General features: G+C 39.1%; 1 protein-coding gene across 1 annotated transcript in view; it reads right to left on the reverse strand.

Annotated features, from left to right (window-relative positions):
* Nucleotides 1–2,413: 2,413 nt before the first annotated feature.
* The window catches only part of LOC140686651 (serine/threonine-protein kinase Nek10-like), a 77,878-nt gene continuing 65,636 nt past the window's right edge, over nucleotides 2,414–14,655 (reverse strand). The window contains 4 exon segments of the mRNA XM_072940854.1: nucleotides 2,414–2,462; nucleotides 6,577–6,632; nucleotides 6,715–6,767; nucleotides 9,675–9,783. Of these exon segments, the coding sequence (XP_072796955.1) occupies nucleotides 2,414–2,462; nucleotides 6,577–6,632; nucleotides 6,715–6,767; nucleotides 9,675–9,783 (267 nt within the window).

Here is a 14,655-nt window from a genome sequence, read left to right on the forward strand (position 1 = left end):
AGATTTGGTTCTGATGTACCTGTCTCCCTTTCTCTCATCTTGCCTAGACATGGTTTCAACAAATAATATAAGAAGTATACCAAGAAAGAGTATTTAAATGCAATCAAGAAAAGACCAAAAAAAAAAAAAACCAAAAAACAAAACAAAACAAGACTCAGTGTAAGGTACAAATTCTTTGCTCTGAGACAGTTCAGACAGTGAGAACATAATAATGGTTCTGGCTTCACTGTGAGGGGAGGGCTCCCTGCAGGAAGCTCAGAAGTGAGCGCTTTGGGAAAGTTAACATGCCTGTTGGGACATGATTCCAGGCACAACATTCTTCCCTTCCCAGTGCCCAGTCTTCTCTTAAATGCCAGCTCTTACACTGAGAGAGTGCTCATTCACTGACTGGCAAGTTACTTTTATTTTGGCTCATTGGTTAGTTTAATGAATATTATTTTGGTGAAAGAATGCATCGGTCAGCTTAGAGTTGATGGGCCTAAAGCTGCTGTTGAAAAAGACATTTATTTGCTAATTTCTGTTAGTTCTTCCTAACTTCTAGCATAATAAATGCCATTTGTAAGTTCTAAAAGGGTTAAAATTTTTGCTCCATTTTTGGTTAATAGGGTTAACTGTACACATTTAAAAATACCTTCAAATAAATAATTTCTCTTTTCTAACCAAGGTGTCACCTCTGAATACTATTCTTTTCTACACCATTTGAGATGGTTCAAGCTTTTCACCCTAATGCTTGGTTTATTCCTAGGTATTGGCTTCTGTAACAATGAAAATGTGTGATCCTAGGCCTGTGTACAATAAAGATGTGGCCATTCCACACATGAAAAAGAGATAAAAATATAACTCTGCAGGTTCAAGTGAAGCCAGAACAGAAACCAAATTTTCCCTGGCTTTAATCAAAAGCATCACAGCTTTACGATTTCACATGTACAATTTACATGAATGTATTTGGTTGAAGGCCCAAACTGAAATTTTCATTTCTATATTCTCATCTGTTACTTTAAATTACAGTGTATTTGTAATTATTAATTTGGCTTAAAGACAAAGATTCACTGGCAGTTTTCAAAGGCATTAGTTGAAGGGATTTTGAATATTTAATTTATTTATTAAACATACTCATTGTAAAAATAGTATGAATTCACACTGAGATTTTCCCATCCTATACAAAATGTTGTGTTTCAAGCACTGTAAATATACTGAACTAAATTCTATTTGATCATAGTAAAAAAATACTACTTGATCATCGTACGACAGTGTAAATATAGAATTTAGTGAGAAGTAAATAAAAAGCATAATTTCAGCTTTCAGATGACTTACATAGAATTAAAATGTTCTTAAAATAGCTAGAAGTAGTCTGATTTCACAATAATTTCTTGATATTACACCAGTTATAAGAAGCCAACTTGAGAGATTTTAGCCCAACACGAATCAAGAGAATTTTCATCATAAATTGTCCCTACACAGGAATGGGGTGCTGTTTTGGCATTCCTAGTTCTCTTTTCTAGAGAAGTCTCAGTGAATAAAGAAGAAATTTATATTTTTATTATATAACATATTTTCATTTCAAGTTCTTAAACAACAAAAACTTAACGCCAATGTAGGCAATGTTAGTTACGAGGGACTCAGAATAAAGAATACCGCATCTCTTTCATAGACCGTGACACTTGAAAGTGATCTAAAAGCACTATGAGTTTGATTAGCAGCAAAGAATTAGCCTGATGGAAACCTCCCTCCTCCCCTTACATGTGTATGTACGTATACACAAACTATAGGTCAGTATCTTCTATCGGTCCGACTTCAATGCGACAATTATTCTCAGAGACTGTGCAAGGTTACAAAAACTGTCTATGCTGTCTTAGAGTTCAAGACCACAAGCACCCAAGTGCTTAAGAGAAAACTAATCATTTAATTAAAGCAAACAAAAAGCTACAAAGTCATAAAGTGTGTATTTCTTTTAAGAGCAGAAAAATTGAGGGCTCAGTGAATCACCCAATATATTAACTCTTCTGGGTCCTATATTTTTATCTAAAACTATTTTTCATACGTGGAAGGCTTGATGCCTTTACATAAATAGTTCCAGCAATTCTAAAAATACAAAATATTCCTTTGAAAAATAGGAAAAATTTTGTTTTGTTTTGAAAATGGAGAACAGTTCAGCGAGGAGTGGGTTTCCTTCTCACAGATGAATTTTGCAGCATCTTCCCCCAGGAGCACGCTGACAGCTCCGTCATCCTGCATCTAATGTACCCCCGGGATGGCCTCTTGGAAGGGGCCATGCCGGCACCAAGGCAGGCTAGTCTTCTCTCTTCCACACTCCTCTAGCAGTTCCCCATCCCTAGGCAGCTTGCAGTAGTGTCTCACGTTGAGAACATGAACTTGACTGGGAAAACCACATCAATTTCAAAATGCAGGATTTTCATCTGTTGGTTGGGTGATTCTTGGTGCCCCAGGGATAGGAGTGATAACTGCAAGAGTCAGAAGTGGAAAGAGTTAGCTACAGCCTCAAATGTTTTAGTTCACACATTCAATTTCAAAAGCAGCAGCTCAGGTATATAAGCAAACAAATCACATGGAATCAAAATGTGATTCTAAACAGGACAGAAAGTGGAGATTGTCAGACAGCTGCCTTTTGCTGAAGTTCACTGCTAACACTGTGTTTCTCCAACTATAAACTCAGTGGGAACTAATAACCTTTTAGAGTGGAAAAATCACCTCTCCAAAGTAGCCTGTATCTTAAATGCCTATTTCACATGTTCAACAGTTAATTACAGGAAAAATCAATGCAAGCTGATTCAATGTACTTATTAAAAAATCTCAACAAATATTTCATTGTCACAAAATTAAATGTTAATGCATACCCCTAAGTATACAAGGATGATATGCAGGTCATCTCTTCACTTACAAAACGCTTTTACTCTCACAAACAACGCTGATCAATTCAGGTGTGCCAGGCAGTAAACTTCCGGTAAGGAAGCGAACTGTTATGTGTGTAACAGATGTAATTAATCAGACAAGCCTGCAAATGATCAGGAATAGAACCCTCTTGGGGCTGGCCCAGCTTGTTTGAACCTTGTTTCATTTTCTTACACAGCTGTCTTCAGTTCAACTCCATACTACCCCCTCTTCCCAAAGCCATCGTTCTGGCTAGGGTCCCTCACTGCTGTTTCTGTTTCTGCTACCATTTTTTTTTTAACAAATGCAGCAGTTTGTGCTTGAGACATTCTCCTACATCTGCTCAAGCCATCTTACCATTATTTAAACAGTTCTCAGTAACTTCCCTAAAGACAGCTAATAGCTAGATAATGCCCTTGTCCTGAGACTTAGTTTGAGAATCTCATCTCATTATCCCTAACTAAACAGAAACTTCACGATCTAAGCTGAAAATGCACCATATCTTTGCTTAATGCTTTAGCTGTTGCCTCAATGCTTTGTACACATGTGTCTGAGTTTGAACGGACAGTCTTAAATTGTAAACTTGAGTTATACAGGAATTAGCATGTAATTCTCTGGCCATGGTGATGAACCAAGATCATTGTATAATATTTTGCAATGATGACAATGATGATTAAGAGGATGATGAGAACAGTAGCAGATCTGGATAAATACTGGTGCAGGAGCTAAACAATGCTTCCTATTTCTAACTGTTATTTCTCGGCAGGTACTCTCACTTTGTGTTCCAAGTAAAGGATGAAGAATCACTGGGGTGAACAAGGTCAACAGATTACTTTCCTACAGTGCACTTCAAAGTCTTTAATATATTAATAAATGTTAACATTCTCCAAAAATGGAACAACATACATTCAAGAGTTTCCCAAATATATTTGGTCACGGAACTTTATTTTTCAGGGAGCATCTATTAACATCTTCGAGGATATTGGCTATTTACAAAACCTATTTGGGAAAATACACTCTGCTGATACTAAGTAATAATTCTAAATACCTCTATATGTCCTGTGATGTTTAGCATCCTCTATCTTTGACTATGGATAAATCATTACTGTCACAGCTGATCTGATTCATATTTGGAATTATGTGTGTTTTCAGCTTGGGAAGTGTTAGGTGCCTATGTAGAGCCTGATTTACTTCTTGGAAATTAATTGGGAACACCAGTGAACAAGTAATGGCTTTAAGCACAACCATGGGTTATTTTTACTAGTAAACCATGAAAACTCACTCCCAGTGATATATCCTATCTTTGATATTAGAAACTGAAGAGGGAATGTCACAGCCATGTGGCTCTTTAAATGGATTATTCATTTTAACTTGGAGCATTTTAAGAAAATTTCATGTCATAACCATCATATATTGCTTTAACTTGATCATTAAATTCATGTCTTCACATTGTATTCACAATTCTGAATATAACTAAATAATTTCACCTTCATTATTAAGCATCTTATTGTTTATTTACCATAGTAAGAAAATCTGCAATGTCTTTTAATACAGGAATGTGTCTTGGAAAGAGGTAGTAGTATTTGATTTTTTTAAATCTCAGTAATAATAGAATTCAAAAGAATAACCATACATTTCAAAGAAAGACTGAAATTATTATTTCTAAAAAAGGAAAAATAAGTCCTCTTGTAAGAGCCTCTCTTAGTTCCTTACACTGATACTTAGTTGATTCTCTGCAAAAATTTGAAGACAGTCATAGCACATGATACCAAGACTCTGAGAAAATGCAGATGCAACAGTGGTAAGTATGATTTTTGCCCCACTACAAGCAAGGGCACTTGAAATAAGAAGTTGCCAAAAGTCAAGAACAGAGACACTCACACCATCCGTGGAAGGCTGAATGTATTCAGATCAAGAATAGAAAATGAATGATCCAAATCCATCCAGGACTGTGGGAGCAGGTGATGATGGAGAGGGTGATTTCTATTAACAATATGCCTGCATTTCTCTGAAGTTACAGATCACAGCAGAACTAAACTTACAAAGGTAGAATTTTGGAAATACATTGTCAAGCCAAAAGAACAAGCAGTTGAATATGCTTATGTGCGATTCATAAGAATAACTTGTTGAAACAGAAGAGAAAAAAAGTCTGGAGACTGAATTAATGCCGAAGAATCTAATTTCCATATAATGACCATAACAGGGTGTTTTCAAGACCACTTTCTCTGGGAAAGACTTTGTGAATAATTTAAATAGTGGTAACCAGATAGCTTCATCAGCTGGACAGAAAGGTTGTATCTCCAGGCAGAAAAGGCCACTTTGGGACAGCAGAATCTACAGGCCTCCTAAAGCAACTTTAGCCGTACAGGATTTGTAAGTGGTGGCTCACCGTCAATCTGATAATTCAGTTACCAGTGGGCTCCTCGACAGTGTCCAGAGATAATTCATTTATAGTAGACACTGGCAGCACCCATATCCCCTCATTCAAACCCCTTCAAAATATGCTGGGCTGATTTCTAACCGCCAGCATCTGCATTCCATTTCCTGAGGATTTCACTGGCCTCTAGAATCTGCTTTGCCCACACTTAGAGGAGGCCAAAATGCCAGGAAACTAATGTCCCCTGGGGAAAGAGGCCTCCAACAAGGGCTGATGGGAATCAGAGATCAGGATCCCAGCTCCCTCAGTCCTGGAGCACACAGATTCCCAGTGGGATCAAGTTCAATTGTGGTTCAATTACCAAAATGGCAATTTGCTTGAAAATGAAATCTTCACTGAGGTCTTCAATACCTACCAGAATTTTCTGGGATTGCCTCTCAAATAAATTAATGTAAAAGCAGCTTCTGGAAGGAAAGAGCTCTCTGCAGGAGGTTTCTTTGTCTGGTCAGTAACCTTAAATCAGGCACCGCCATGCCCTGCTCAACCCCAGCCCTAGAGCACCTTTCAAATCTTTTGATCACACAATACCTTGTCTAACATGTTGGTTGCTTCCTAGATCAAAGAAGTAGAAATGGAGACAAAGTAATCAACAGATGACAAGATCTCTTTCCTAGCTTCCGCTTCAGTCATCTTATGAACAAACTATGTGAACAAGATGGCATCTAAAAAAAATCACAAGAGGTAGACAAGCCTGCATATTGGGGGGGGAGGGGAGAGAAATGACTCTGACCACCATCTCAATGATTTAACTGAGGTCACTTTCTTTTTCCCTAGAGAACATTCATGATCGAGCAGACTCTTTGGAGTTGTTTTTTGTAGACACTAAGTCCACCATCGCCCCAGACTGCCAGCATTCGAATAAAAGGCAACTGTCCTATCTACCAACATTTGTCACTCCTAAGTACTGATTTTTGAGTGGCGAGCTGCTGGACCTGAGTTTGGTAACAGATTTTGATGCCCAAAGTGGAGCTGCACTCTCTCGGTGGTCAGGGTCCTCTGGGCTTCCTTCTTGCAGCTTCTGGTGGTGGAAACACATAGGGTCGAGTGTGAAGAGCCAGCCGCCTGTGGCAAGCTGGCTAGAAGGGAGTTCTCAGGAAAGTCCCAGCAGTTGCTGGAAATGTTCCTCCTGGGGATTCTGTCCATGTGTCCCCTGCCCAGCACTGGCTGCCAGTTTTCACTTAAGGTTGGTGGGGATCAATTCTAAGTTCTAAACTGAACTTTAATATTTGAAAGCAAACCCTGGATCTCACCTGTTAGAAGTAAAATTGTAATACCCACTTTCCTCTAGGACTTCTTCAATCACAGTCTAAAATGGAAAAAGAAATCAGGTTAGTACTGAACTGAAAGCAACAAAATAGAAACATTTAGAGGCGCTGCAGAAACCTCACCTGCATCTGTTCATACGTGATGGCCTCCTCCAGATCAAAGTTGGTGGGTAGACCTGAAATAGACAAATTATTGCAAGTCTGGCACTTGGTTCATTTTTTTTTTTAGTTGGATTATATTGGCAATTATAAGCGGGCAGTGAAAATGGTCAATTTCTTAATGATGAAGATGAGTACTTAGAAACACATTCCAAATTATCTTGGCTTTGAATACTCAGATGCTTTGTTTCTCTTCCTTTAATAGCTTTCCACTTTTGGGGTGGCCATCAAAAAATAATTCTCAAGATATAAAGGCATTGGATAAACTGGTCAATTAACTTGTGTGTGTGTGTGTGTGTGTGGGTGTGTGTGTGTCTTATGAACAGGAAAGGAGTGACTCTAAACACAGTACCTGAAAGTTAAAGAAAAGATTAAGAAACGCTCCCTCATCCACAAGACAAAAAGAGTGGAAATGTACTAGCAAGGATAAATTCTTAGTAGAGGAAGGAATAGCCAGTGAACCACAACAAAGATCTGACCCCTTCCATTGGCTGCCAGGAGGGAAATAAAATACATTTAAAGCTAGAGGACAAGATTTCTTTTCCTGTTTAGTCTGAGTATGATATGTCACTGCTTAACCTACTCTGGTGCCACCCAAAGCAGTGTTGACCATATTCCACTCTAATCAATCAACACGTAGAGGCCAGGAGCTCCCCTCACACTCAGGAGAGAGAAGAGAACAGGTTGAAGGTTGAGGGGAGGCGTGAGGATGTGAATCCTGGCAGTGTGCTTTTTAAGCCTGGCTTAAAGCCAAAAGTACTTCATGGTTCTGCTGTCTTCCCTTCTGCCCAGCCTGCTGTGACAAGGGACACACTCAGTCTGCTCTGTGGTGATGTGTCCAGCTTCTGCAAAAGTCTGTCAAGTCCCTCTCTGACCACTGAGAGATTTTAACCAGAGCTCTTCCCTCAACGGAGCTGCTGCTGTGAAAATTCTGGCCTGTGACTGACTGACTTGCCCTGGGAGATACTTTTAAAAGTAGTGACTTTTCCATTATGAGTCTGTTTCTGTTTTGTAAATAAGTTCAGCTGTCTTATTTTCTTTTTAGATTCCACATACAATTGATGTCATGTGGTATTTGTCTTTCTATCTCTGAGTTACTTCACTTATTATGACAATCTCTAGTTCCATCAATGATGCTACAAATGGCATTATTTTAAATTCTTTTTTATGGCTGAGTAGTATTCCATTGTGTATGTATGCCACATTATATTAAGTGAAGTCAGTCAGAGAAAGACAAATGTTGTATGGTATCATTTATATGTGGAATCTAAAAAATTATACAAATATTTGCAAAACAGAAACAGACTCACAGACACAGAAAACAAACTTATGGTTTCCAAAGGTGAAAGGCTGGGGGGAGGGATAAATTAGGAGTATGGGATTAACACATACACACTACTGTATATAAAATAAACAACAAGGATTTACCGTACAACATTGGGAACTATAGTCAATATCTTGCAAACCTATAAAAGGAAAACAATCTGAAAAGGAATATATAATATATATTCAGATATATATATATATCTGAATCACTTTGCTGTACACCTGAAACTAACACAATATTGCAAATCAATGATACTCCAATTAAGAAATAAATGAAAGCAAATGAGTTTAGACAACAGTATATCTGATCTTATACATTTCTCAGGGGCTATTTTAAATGAAAATCTGCCTGCCCAGATTAGCTTTATCCCAGGAATCCAAGTCTTGGGGAAAGTCTGATAATTATTATATGAAATGATCTGCCTAAGGTAGGCACCAACAAAAGCACAGCAGCAATGAGCGATGTTCTTGGCTGAGGTAATGGCAGGTTTTCATTTAACCCTAAAAGGTTCACATCTGTTTCTGCCCCACTGAGGGACCTAACTGTAGTTTACAGGGATTCAAAAATTATACAGGAATTCTACAGCCTCAGAGTAGCCTGAAGATTTCTTCTGAGAGTCACACGTAATTAGGAGAGTTACAGTATGCTCAGCCCGTAGGCATACTTGCTAAGCGTTTGTTATGTATTTACATTGATCCTTGCAGTAATCCTAAAATGCACGTAACATTTTTATCCCCATGTTACAGGCAAGGAAACTGGGGTTCAGTGAGGTCAAATGGTTTGCTCAAGGTCAGCTACTATGTGACTGAGCTGAGATTTGAACCTAGGCTTCTAGGTTCACAGAGTGTTCATATTTAATCCCTAAGTTACATTGCCTCCCTATGTGAAATTTTTCCAAAAAATAAAAAAAAATTAAATACGTTTGATGTGATTCTTCAGGTATGTTTCAAATTTTCTGTTTTATTCAAACTCTTCCCTTTCTGCTTTTTATCTCCCCGGATGCTCTTGGGCATTTGATTTACCATCATCAGATAAGAAGAGATAAAAGGAAATACAATTTAACCACATGGATTCTGTTTGCTTCTGGTATTAATTAATGATCATGGAAGCTGTCCCACGTAGGTAAAGTAAATCTCAGGGAATTGCCAGTCTCCTACTGCACGTCCCTCTCAACTACCATCATGGATTATAGATATAAGATCTATTTTTATTTTAAATTGAATATAATCTTTTGAGGATAGCTGTTGATCCAAACTGTTTTTTTTTCTTTCATTTTTTTTAATAGAGTTATAGTCAGTTTACAAAGTTGTGTCAGTTTCTGGTGTGCAGCACAATTCTTCAGTCATACATGAATATATATATATTATTCCTTTTCATATTCTTTTCCACTGTAAGCTACTACAAGATCTTGAATGTATTTCCTTGTGTTATATACAATGAAATACTACTCAGCCATAAAAAAACATAATGCCATTTGCAGTAACATGGATGTCCCTAGAGAATGTCATTCTAAGTGAAGTAAGCCAGAAAGAGAAAGAAAAATACCAAACAATCTGTTTCTTCATGAAAGCCAGATTCCTGTGTTGAAGACCATTACCTGTTGAGTTATTTGGGGACAGGCTCTGTTCCCTTGATGAATGATGCAATAAATGGTAATCCGCTGTGAAAAAGCTGGGCTCAATTGGTTCTGGAGATCCCTGAGATAACTGAAACAGAAAAAGTAAAACTGCATCTTATTTCACATTCAGAGTGAAGTCACATGAGATCTCCGTGCGTGTCTCTGCAAGAGGGACCGGGGCTCTTCGGCTGTCAATCCCTCTGACACAGATAAAGACACATCTTCTTCCTTTCAAAAGGACTTTTAAGAGGGGAGGGTGTAGCTCAGGGGGTAGAGCGCATACTAAGCATGCATGAGGTCCTGGGTTCAAGCCCTGGTAACTCCTCTAAGTATAAGCAAGTAAATAAATGAAACTACCTCCCCCAACCACCCTCCCCACCGTCCAGAAAAAAGGACTTATAAATTAGAGGCAGGCAAATTACAGTGAAAGCAAGCAGACAGTTCGCTGGTCAGGTGAAACACACACACACACACACCCTACACTTTACAGTCTTATGAGAATAAACTTAAAATGGATAGAAAAATAATGGCGTGGGGTCTGCAATACCAAAATGTTATTTTTATCAGGTGTGGGAGGAATAAACTCCAATTATTCAACAGAACATTATGTATAGAGCAAATCTATACTTTGTCATGTATCTGCTTTGAAAATGCCTTCTTGTCCCACCAAGGCAAACAAGTTTTTTAATACATCTTTCTCAGTCACCATTAATTAATTTTAATCTCCACAAATTAATTCTCAACATTGCAAAGGAAAGAGTAATTCACTAAAAGCCAGAATTTATTAAAGTTCCAATCATTTAATTCCCCTCTATATAGCTGAATTTTTTAATGAAATTTTCAACTTCCTTTCAACTTTCATTTTAACCAGCACTTGGGCTGGCCAAGTTTTGTGTCTGTGTAATACAATTACTTTAAAAATGTTGATTTATATTAACAAACCAGAATCAAAAGGAACAATTTAGACTATGCCACAGTAGTTACCTTGGATTCATATTCTCTGTTCATTAAATAAGGAAGTTTGAAATGAGGTGCTGAGATCTAAACTTGCACATAGAAGGATGCTAAAGCTATGAAGACCAACGTGGTTTTTTAAATTATTTTTTAAAATAACTTTATTGTGGTATCATTTCTGTACAGTAAACTACACATATTTCAAACGTACACTTTGATGAATTTTGACAGATGGATACACCGAGGAAACCGTCACCACCTACCATTCCCATCACTCCCTGAGAGGGGCAAACTTCCAACTCCCAATTTATCCCTTCTCACCCCCTTTACCAGCATGGTTTTCAGAAGCTCTGCAGAGGGCCCACTGGAGCTGAACTTCAAAGGCTGGATTTGGGTGGACACAAGGAAGCCAAGTGGACGTTCCAGTTGGGAGGACTTCGAGGGCAGAGGCTGGGCGTTGCACATTAGGGGCAGAGTGATACAGGGCTAGGACGTTAACCCCATGTTCTGGAGGCACGGGGATTTAGGCTGAAGAGAGGAAGGCAAGTGCTGTTCATTCATTCAGGGAGTATTTTTTTAAACCAACCCTTGTGTTCCCATGCATAGATCCAAGCTACGAAAACCACCAATGGTGGCCAAAAACCGTATTCTTGGAGCTGACTGCCTAATTAGGGAAAAATGTGTCTGTGAAATACCCGCCTGGATATATGTAAAATTGCAACTGAGCTGAATGCACTGAAGGCCAGGCCGGTGGTTCTAGGAGGTCACAGACAGAACTAACTGAGACAAGGAAGGCTTTCCTGAAATAATGCTTCTGCTGAGAGACAGAATAATGAGCAAGAGTGAGTAAAGGACGGAGTGGGCAGAACATCACGGGCAGAGGAAAGAGCATCTGCAGGCTGGGATGGAAGCAGCATGGTAGGTGGGCCCTGTGGCCAGGGAGGAGACAGCAAAGGGCGAGAGTGGTACAAGGTGAGGGTGGGGAGAGGGGTTCAGGCTTGGACCAAACAGGACATGAACATCATGGTGAGAATTTTAGCATTTTATACTCAGACCCATGAAAAGTGTGTGTGTGTGTGTGTCTGTGTGTGTGCATGTGTGTGTGTGAGATAGAGAGAGAGAGAGAGAGACATGAGCACATTCTGTTTTAAAAGGATCACTCTGGATGCAATATATACATAACAGTCTGAATGGGGCTGGGGCCGTGGGGTGAATGCAGACAGATCATGAGGAGGCACCTGCAGAGAGCAGAGGCCGAGGCAGCTGAACCCGGAGTTAGATGGGGAGGCAGGAAACTGGAAGCAAGTGATTAAGAACACTGCCAACGTCTGGCAAAACCGACTGGAAAAGAAATCCAGATGGCCGGGAAGCGCATGAAAAGATGCTCAGCATAACCAATTGATAGAGAAATGCTTATCAAAACTATGATGAGGTATCACCTCATACCGGTCAGAATGGCCATCGTTCAAAAGTTCACAAATGACAAATGCTGGAGACGGTGTGGAGAAAAGGGAATGTTTCTTCACTGTTGGTGGGAATGTGGTTTGGTGCAGCCACTGTGGAAAACAGTATGGAGATTCCTCAAAAGACTAGGAATAGACCTACCATATGATGTATTAATCCCACTCCTCGGCATATATCTGGAGGAAAATAGAATTCAAAAGGACACGTGCACCCCAATTTTCACAGCACCACTATTTACAATAGCCAAGACATGGAAACAACACCAATGTCCATCGACAGATGACTGGATAAAGAAGCTGTGGTATATTTACACAACAGAAAACTATGCAGCCATAAAAAGAAAAATAATGCCATTTGCAGCAACATAGATGGACCTGGAGAATGTCATTCTAAGTGAGGCCAGAAAGAGAAAGAAAAATGCTGCATGATATCACTTATATGTAGAATCTAAAAAAAAAAAAAAGACATGAATGAACTTTTCTACAAAACAGAAACAGACTCACAGACATAGAGAACAAACTTACAGTTACCAAGGGTTAAAGTGGGTGGGAAGGGATAAATTGGGATTTTGAAAATTGCACCTCTTGGGGAGTGCTGGATATGTTAAATATCTTGAGTGTGGCAGTAGTTTCATGGGTGTAGACATCTATCAAAATTCATCAAAGTGTACATCTGAAATATGTGTAGTTTACTGTATAGGAACCATACCACAATAAAAGTTGTTTTTTAAAAAACACAGGAAACCAGCATCAGAAGGTTACCAAAACTTCAGACTAGGTGGTAACCAGAAGGAAGGAATGGCTACTGAAGATCAAATATTCTTACTTAATAACAGGAGCACCTACAGCCACTAGTTGGTGCTTACTGCATTCTAGATACATTTGATGTTCTATTTGGTTCTTACAACTACCCTGTAAGGTAGGCATTATGCCCATTTTACAGGTGAGGAAACTGAGATGTAATGTAATTCGCTTCCAACTGGCAGGACCAGGGCTATAATATCAAAGGCCAAGCAAAACCACGTGCACAATGAAGACTCCTCAGGTGTTAATGAGGTAGGAGATGCAAGAGATAAAGTGGAACAGCTGGAGGTGACTGCATGGTTTGAAGACCAAGCAGAAGGAAAATGGATGCTTCCAGTGATATCTGATGCAAAGAAAGTAGGAAGATGGTGAGTTCAAGCCTGGACATACCAGATGGCAAGTAAATCTTCGCCCAGCAGGTGGAAATCTGGGTGATACGACAGAAGCTTTCTGAGCAGTGGCCTCTCCGGCCGGCTGATGTCACGAGGTGGATCACCAGTCCCAGACCAGCACCGTGGGGCCCTATCTTGGCTCATGAATATTGAGTTGAGGGATACCTGCTCTCTTTGGCATTATGCTCTGCTTGGAAGAACGTGTACAATCCTCCTTCTGAACTGATATAAAAGGGCTCTTCTGCTCTGAACAAACACCTACAGTTCCAAAGGGCAAATGGCTGTGTGTACTATTAAACTAAACAAGTCGCTATTAAAGAGGAAAAGCTCTATCACTGTCACTACCCTCCCCCTCCCCAAACACACTGATGTTGAGCAAATATTGAACAATTTTACCGCCTTATTGGTCAACTGAGAACACAGTTACTTTCTGGGCAAAAAACTAAAAAGAAGAAAACAGTAAGAAACTACAAGTGTAATCCTCATTAAATTCCCCAAACTGTATCTTCTTTTCATATAATAAAATAAGGTTATCTTTGCTGTGGGACAACTACATAAACAAGTTCGAAGCTAATCAACTGAGGAAGGACTCGGAAGGAAATTAAGCCAAAATGAATGAGATTAGGTGTCAGAAGTGAGAAAAGTTTCAGCACTTTTCGCATCACACTTCACTCGCCAGGCCTCTGGTCTTTCTTTCTTTAGGTTTTCCTTGTCTTCTTTCACTGAATTATGTTAACATATTAAGTCACAAAGTATTAACTTTTTTTTTCCATTTCTTCTAACCTACAGCTCCTTTCTATAAGGTTTTATTAGGCTTTTGAGGCCATTTTGTTACACAAATGTCAGTATTTACACTCACTGTTTTCTAATAATTAAATCTTAGCGGCTCATTGGATGCAGGTTCAAGAGTTTACTTTACAGTAAACTTCACAGATGGTGCTACTCACGCACATGAGGAAGCATGGGATGCCCGGCTGTCCCTCTTTCGAGATGTCAGTGGCCAAGAAGGCGCATGTCAAGACCCATCACTTCTTTAAAGGGGCTGCAAAATGATAGTGTTTTTACACCTTCGGTACTTATTAGCAGAGGGAGTTCTATAATGAGAGAATTTCCTTTCATCAATTTAGTTACCCTGAGACAGAATTCACAAGGGAAAGGCAGAATAAATGTTTGATACTTTGCTTCTGTAAACAATTTTTGAAATAAGGTGTTGGTCACTCACTGTCTTTCAAAGGTAACCAGTAAGTGATTTTCTTTTTTTTTCCACTACCATGAAGCCTTAGATTTAAACATTAGTTGGTGCCTTTGATCCACTGTGGATATCACTCTCTTCAATGCTCTAATTAT

The sequence above is a fragment of the Vicugna pacos genome, chromosome 17 (assembly GCF_048564905.1).
Source record: "Vicugna pacos chromosome 17, VicPac4, whole genome shotgun sequence".
Classification (NCBI taxonomy): Eukaryota; Metazoa; Chordata; class Mammalia; order Artiodactyla; family Camelidae; genus Vicugna; species Vicugna pacos.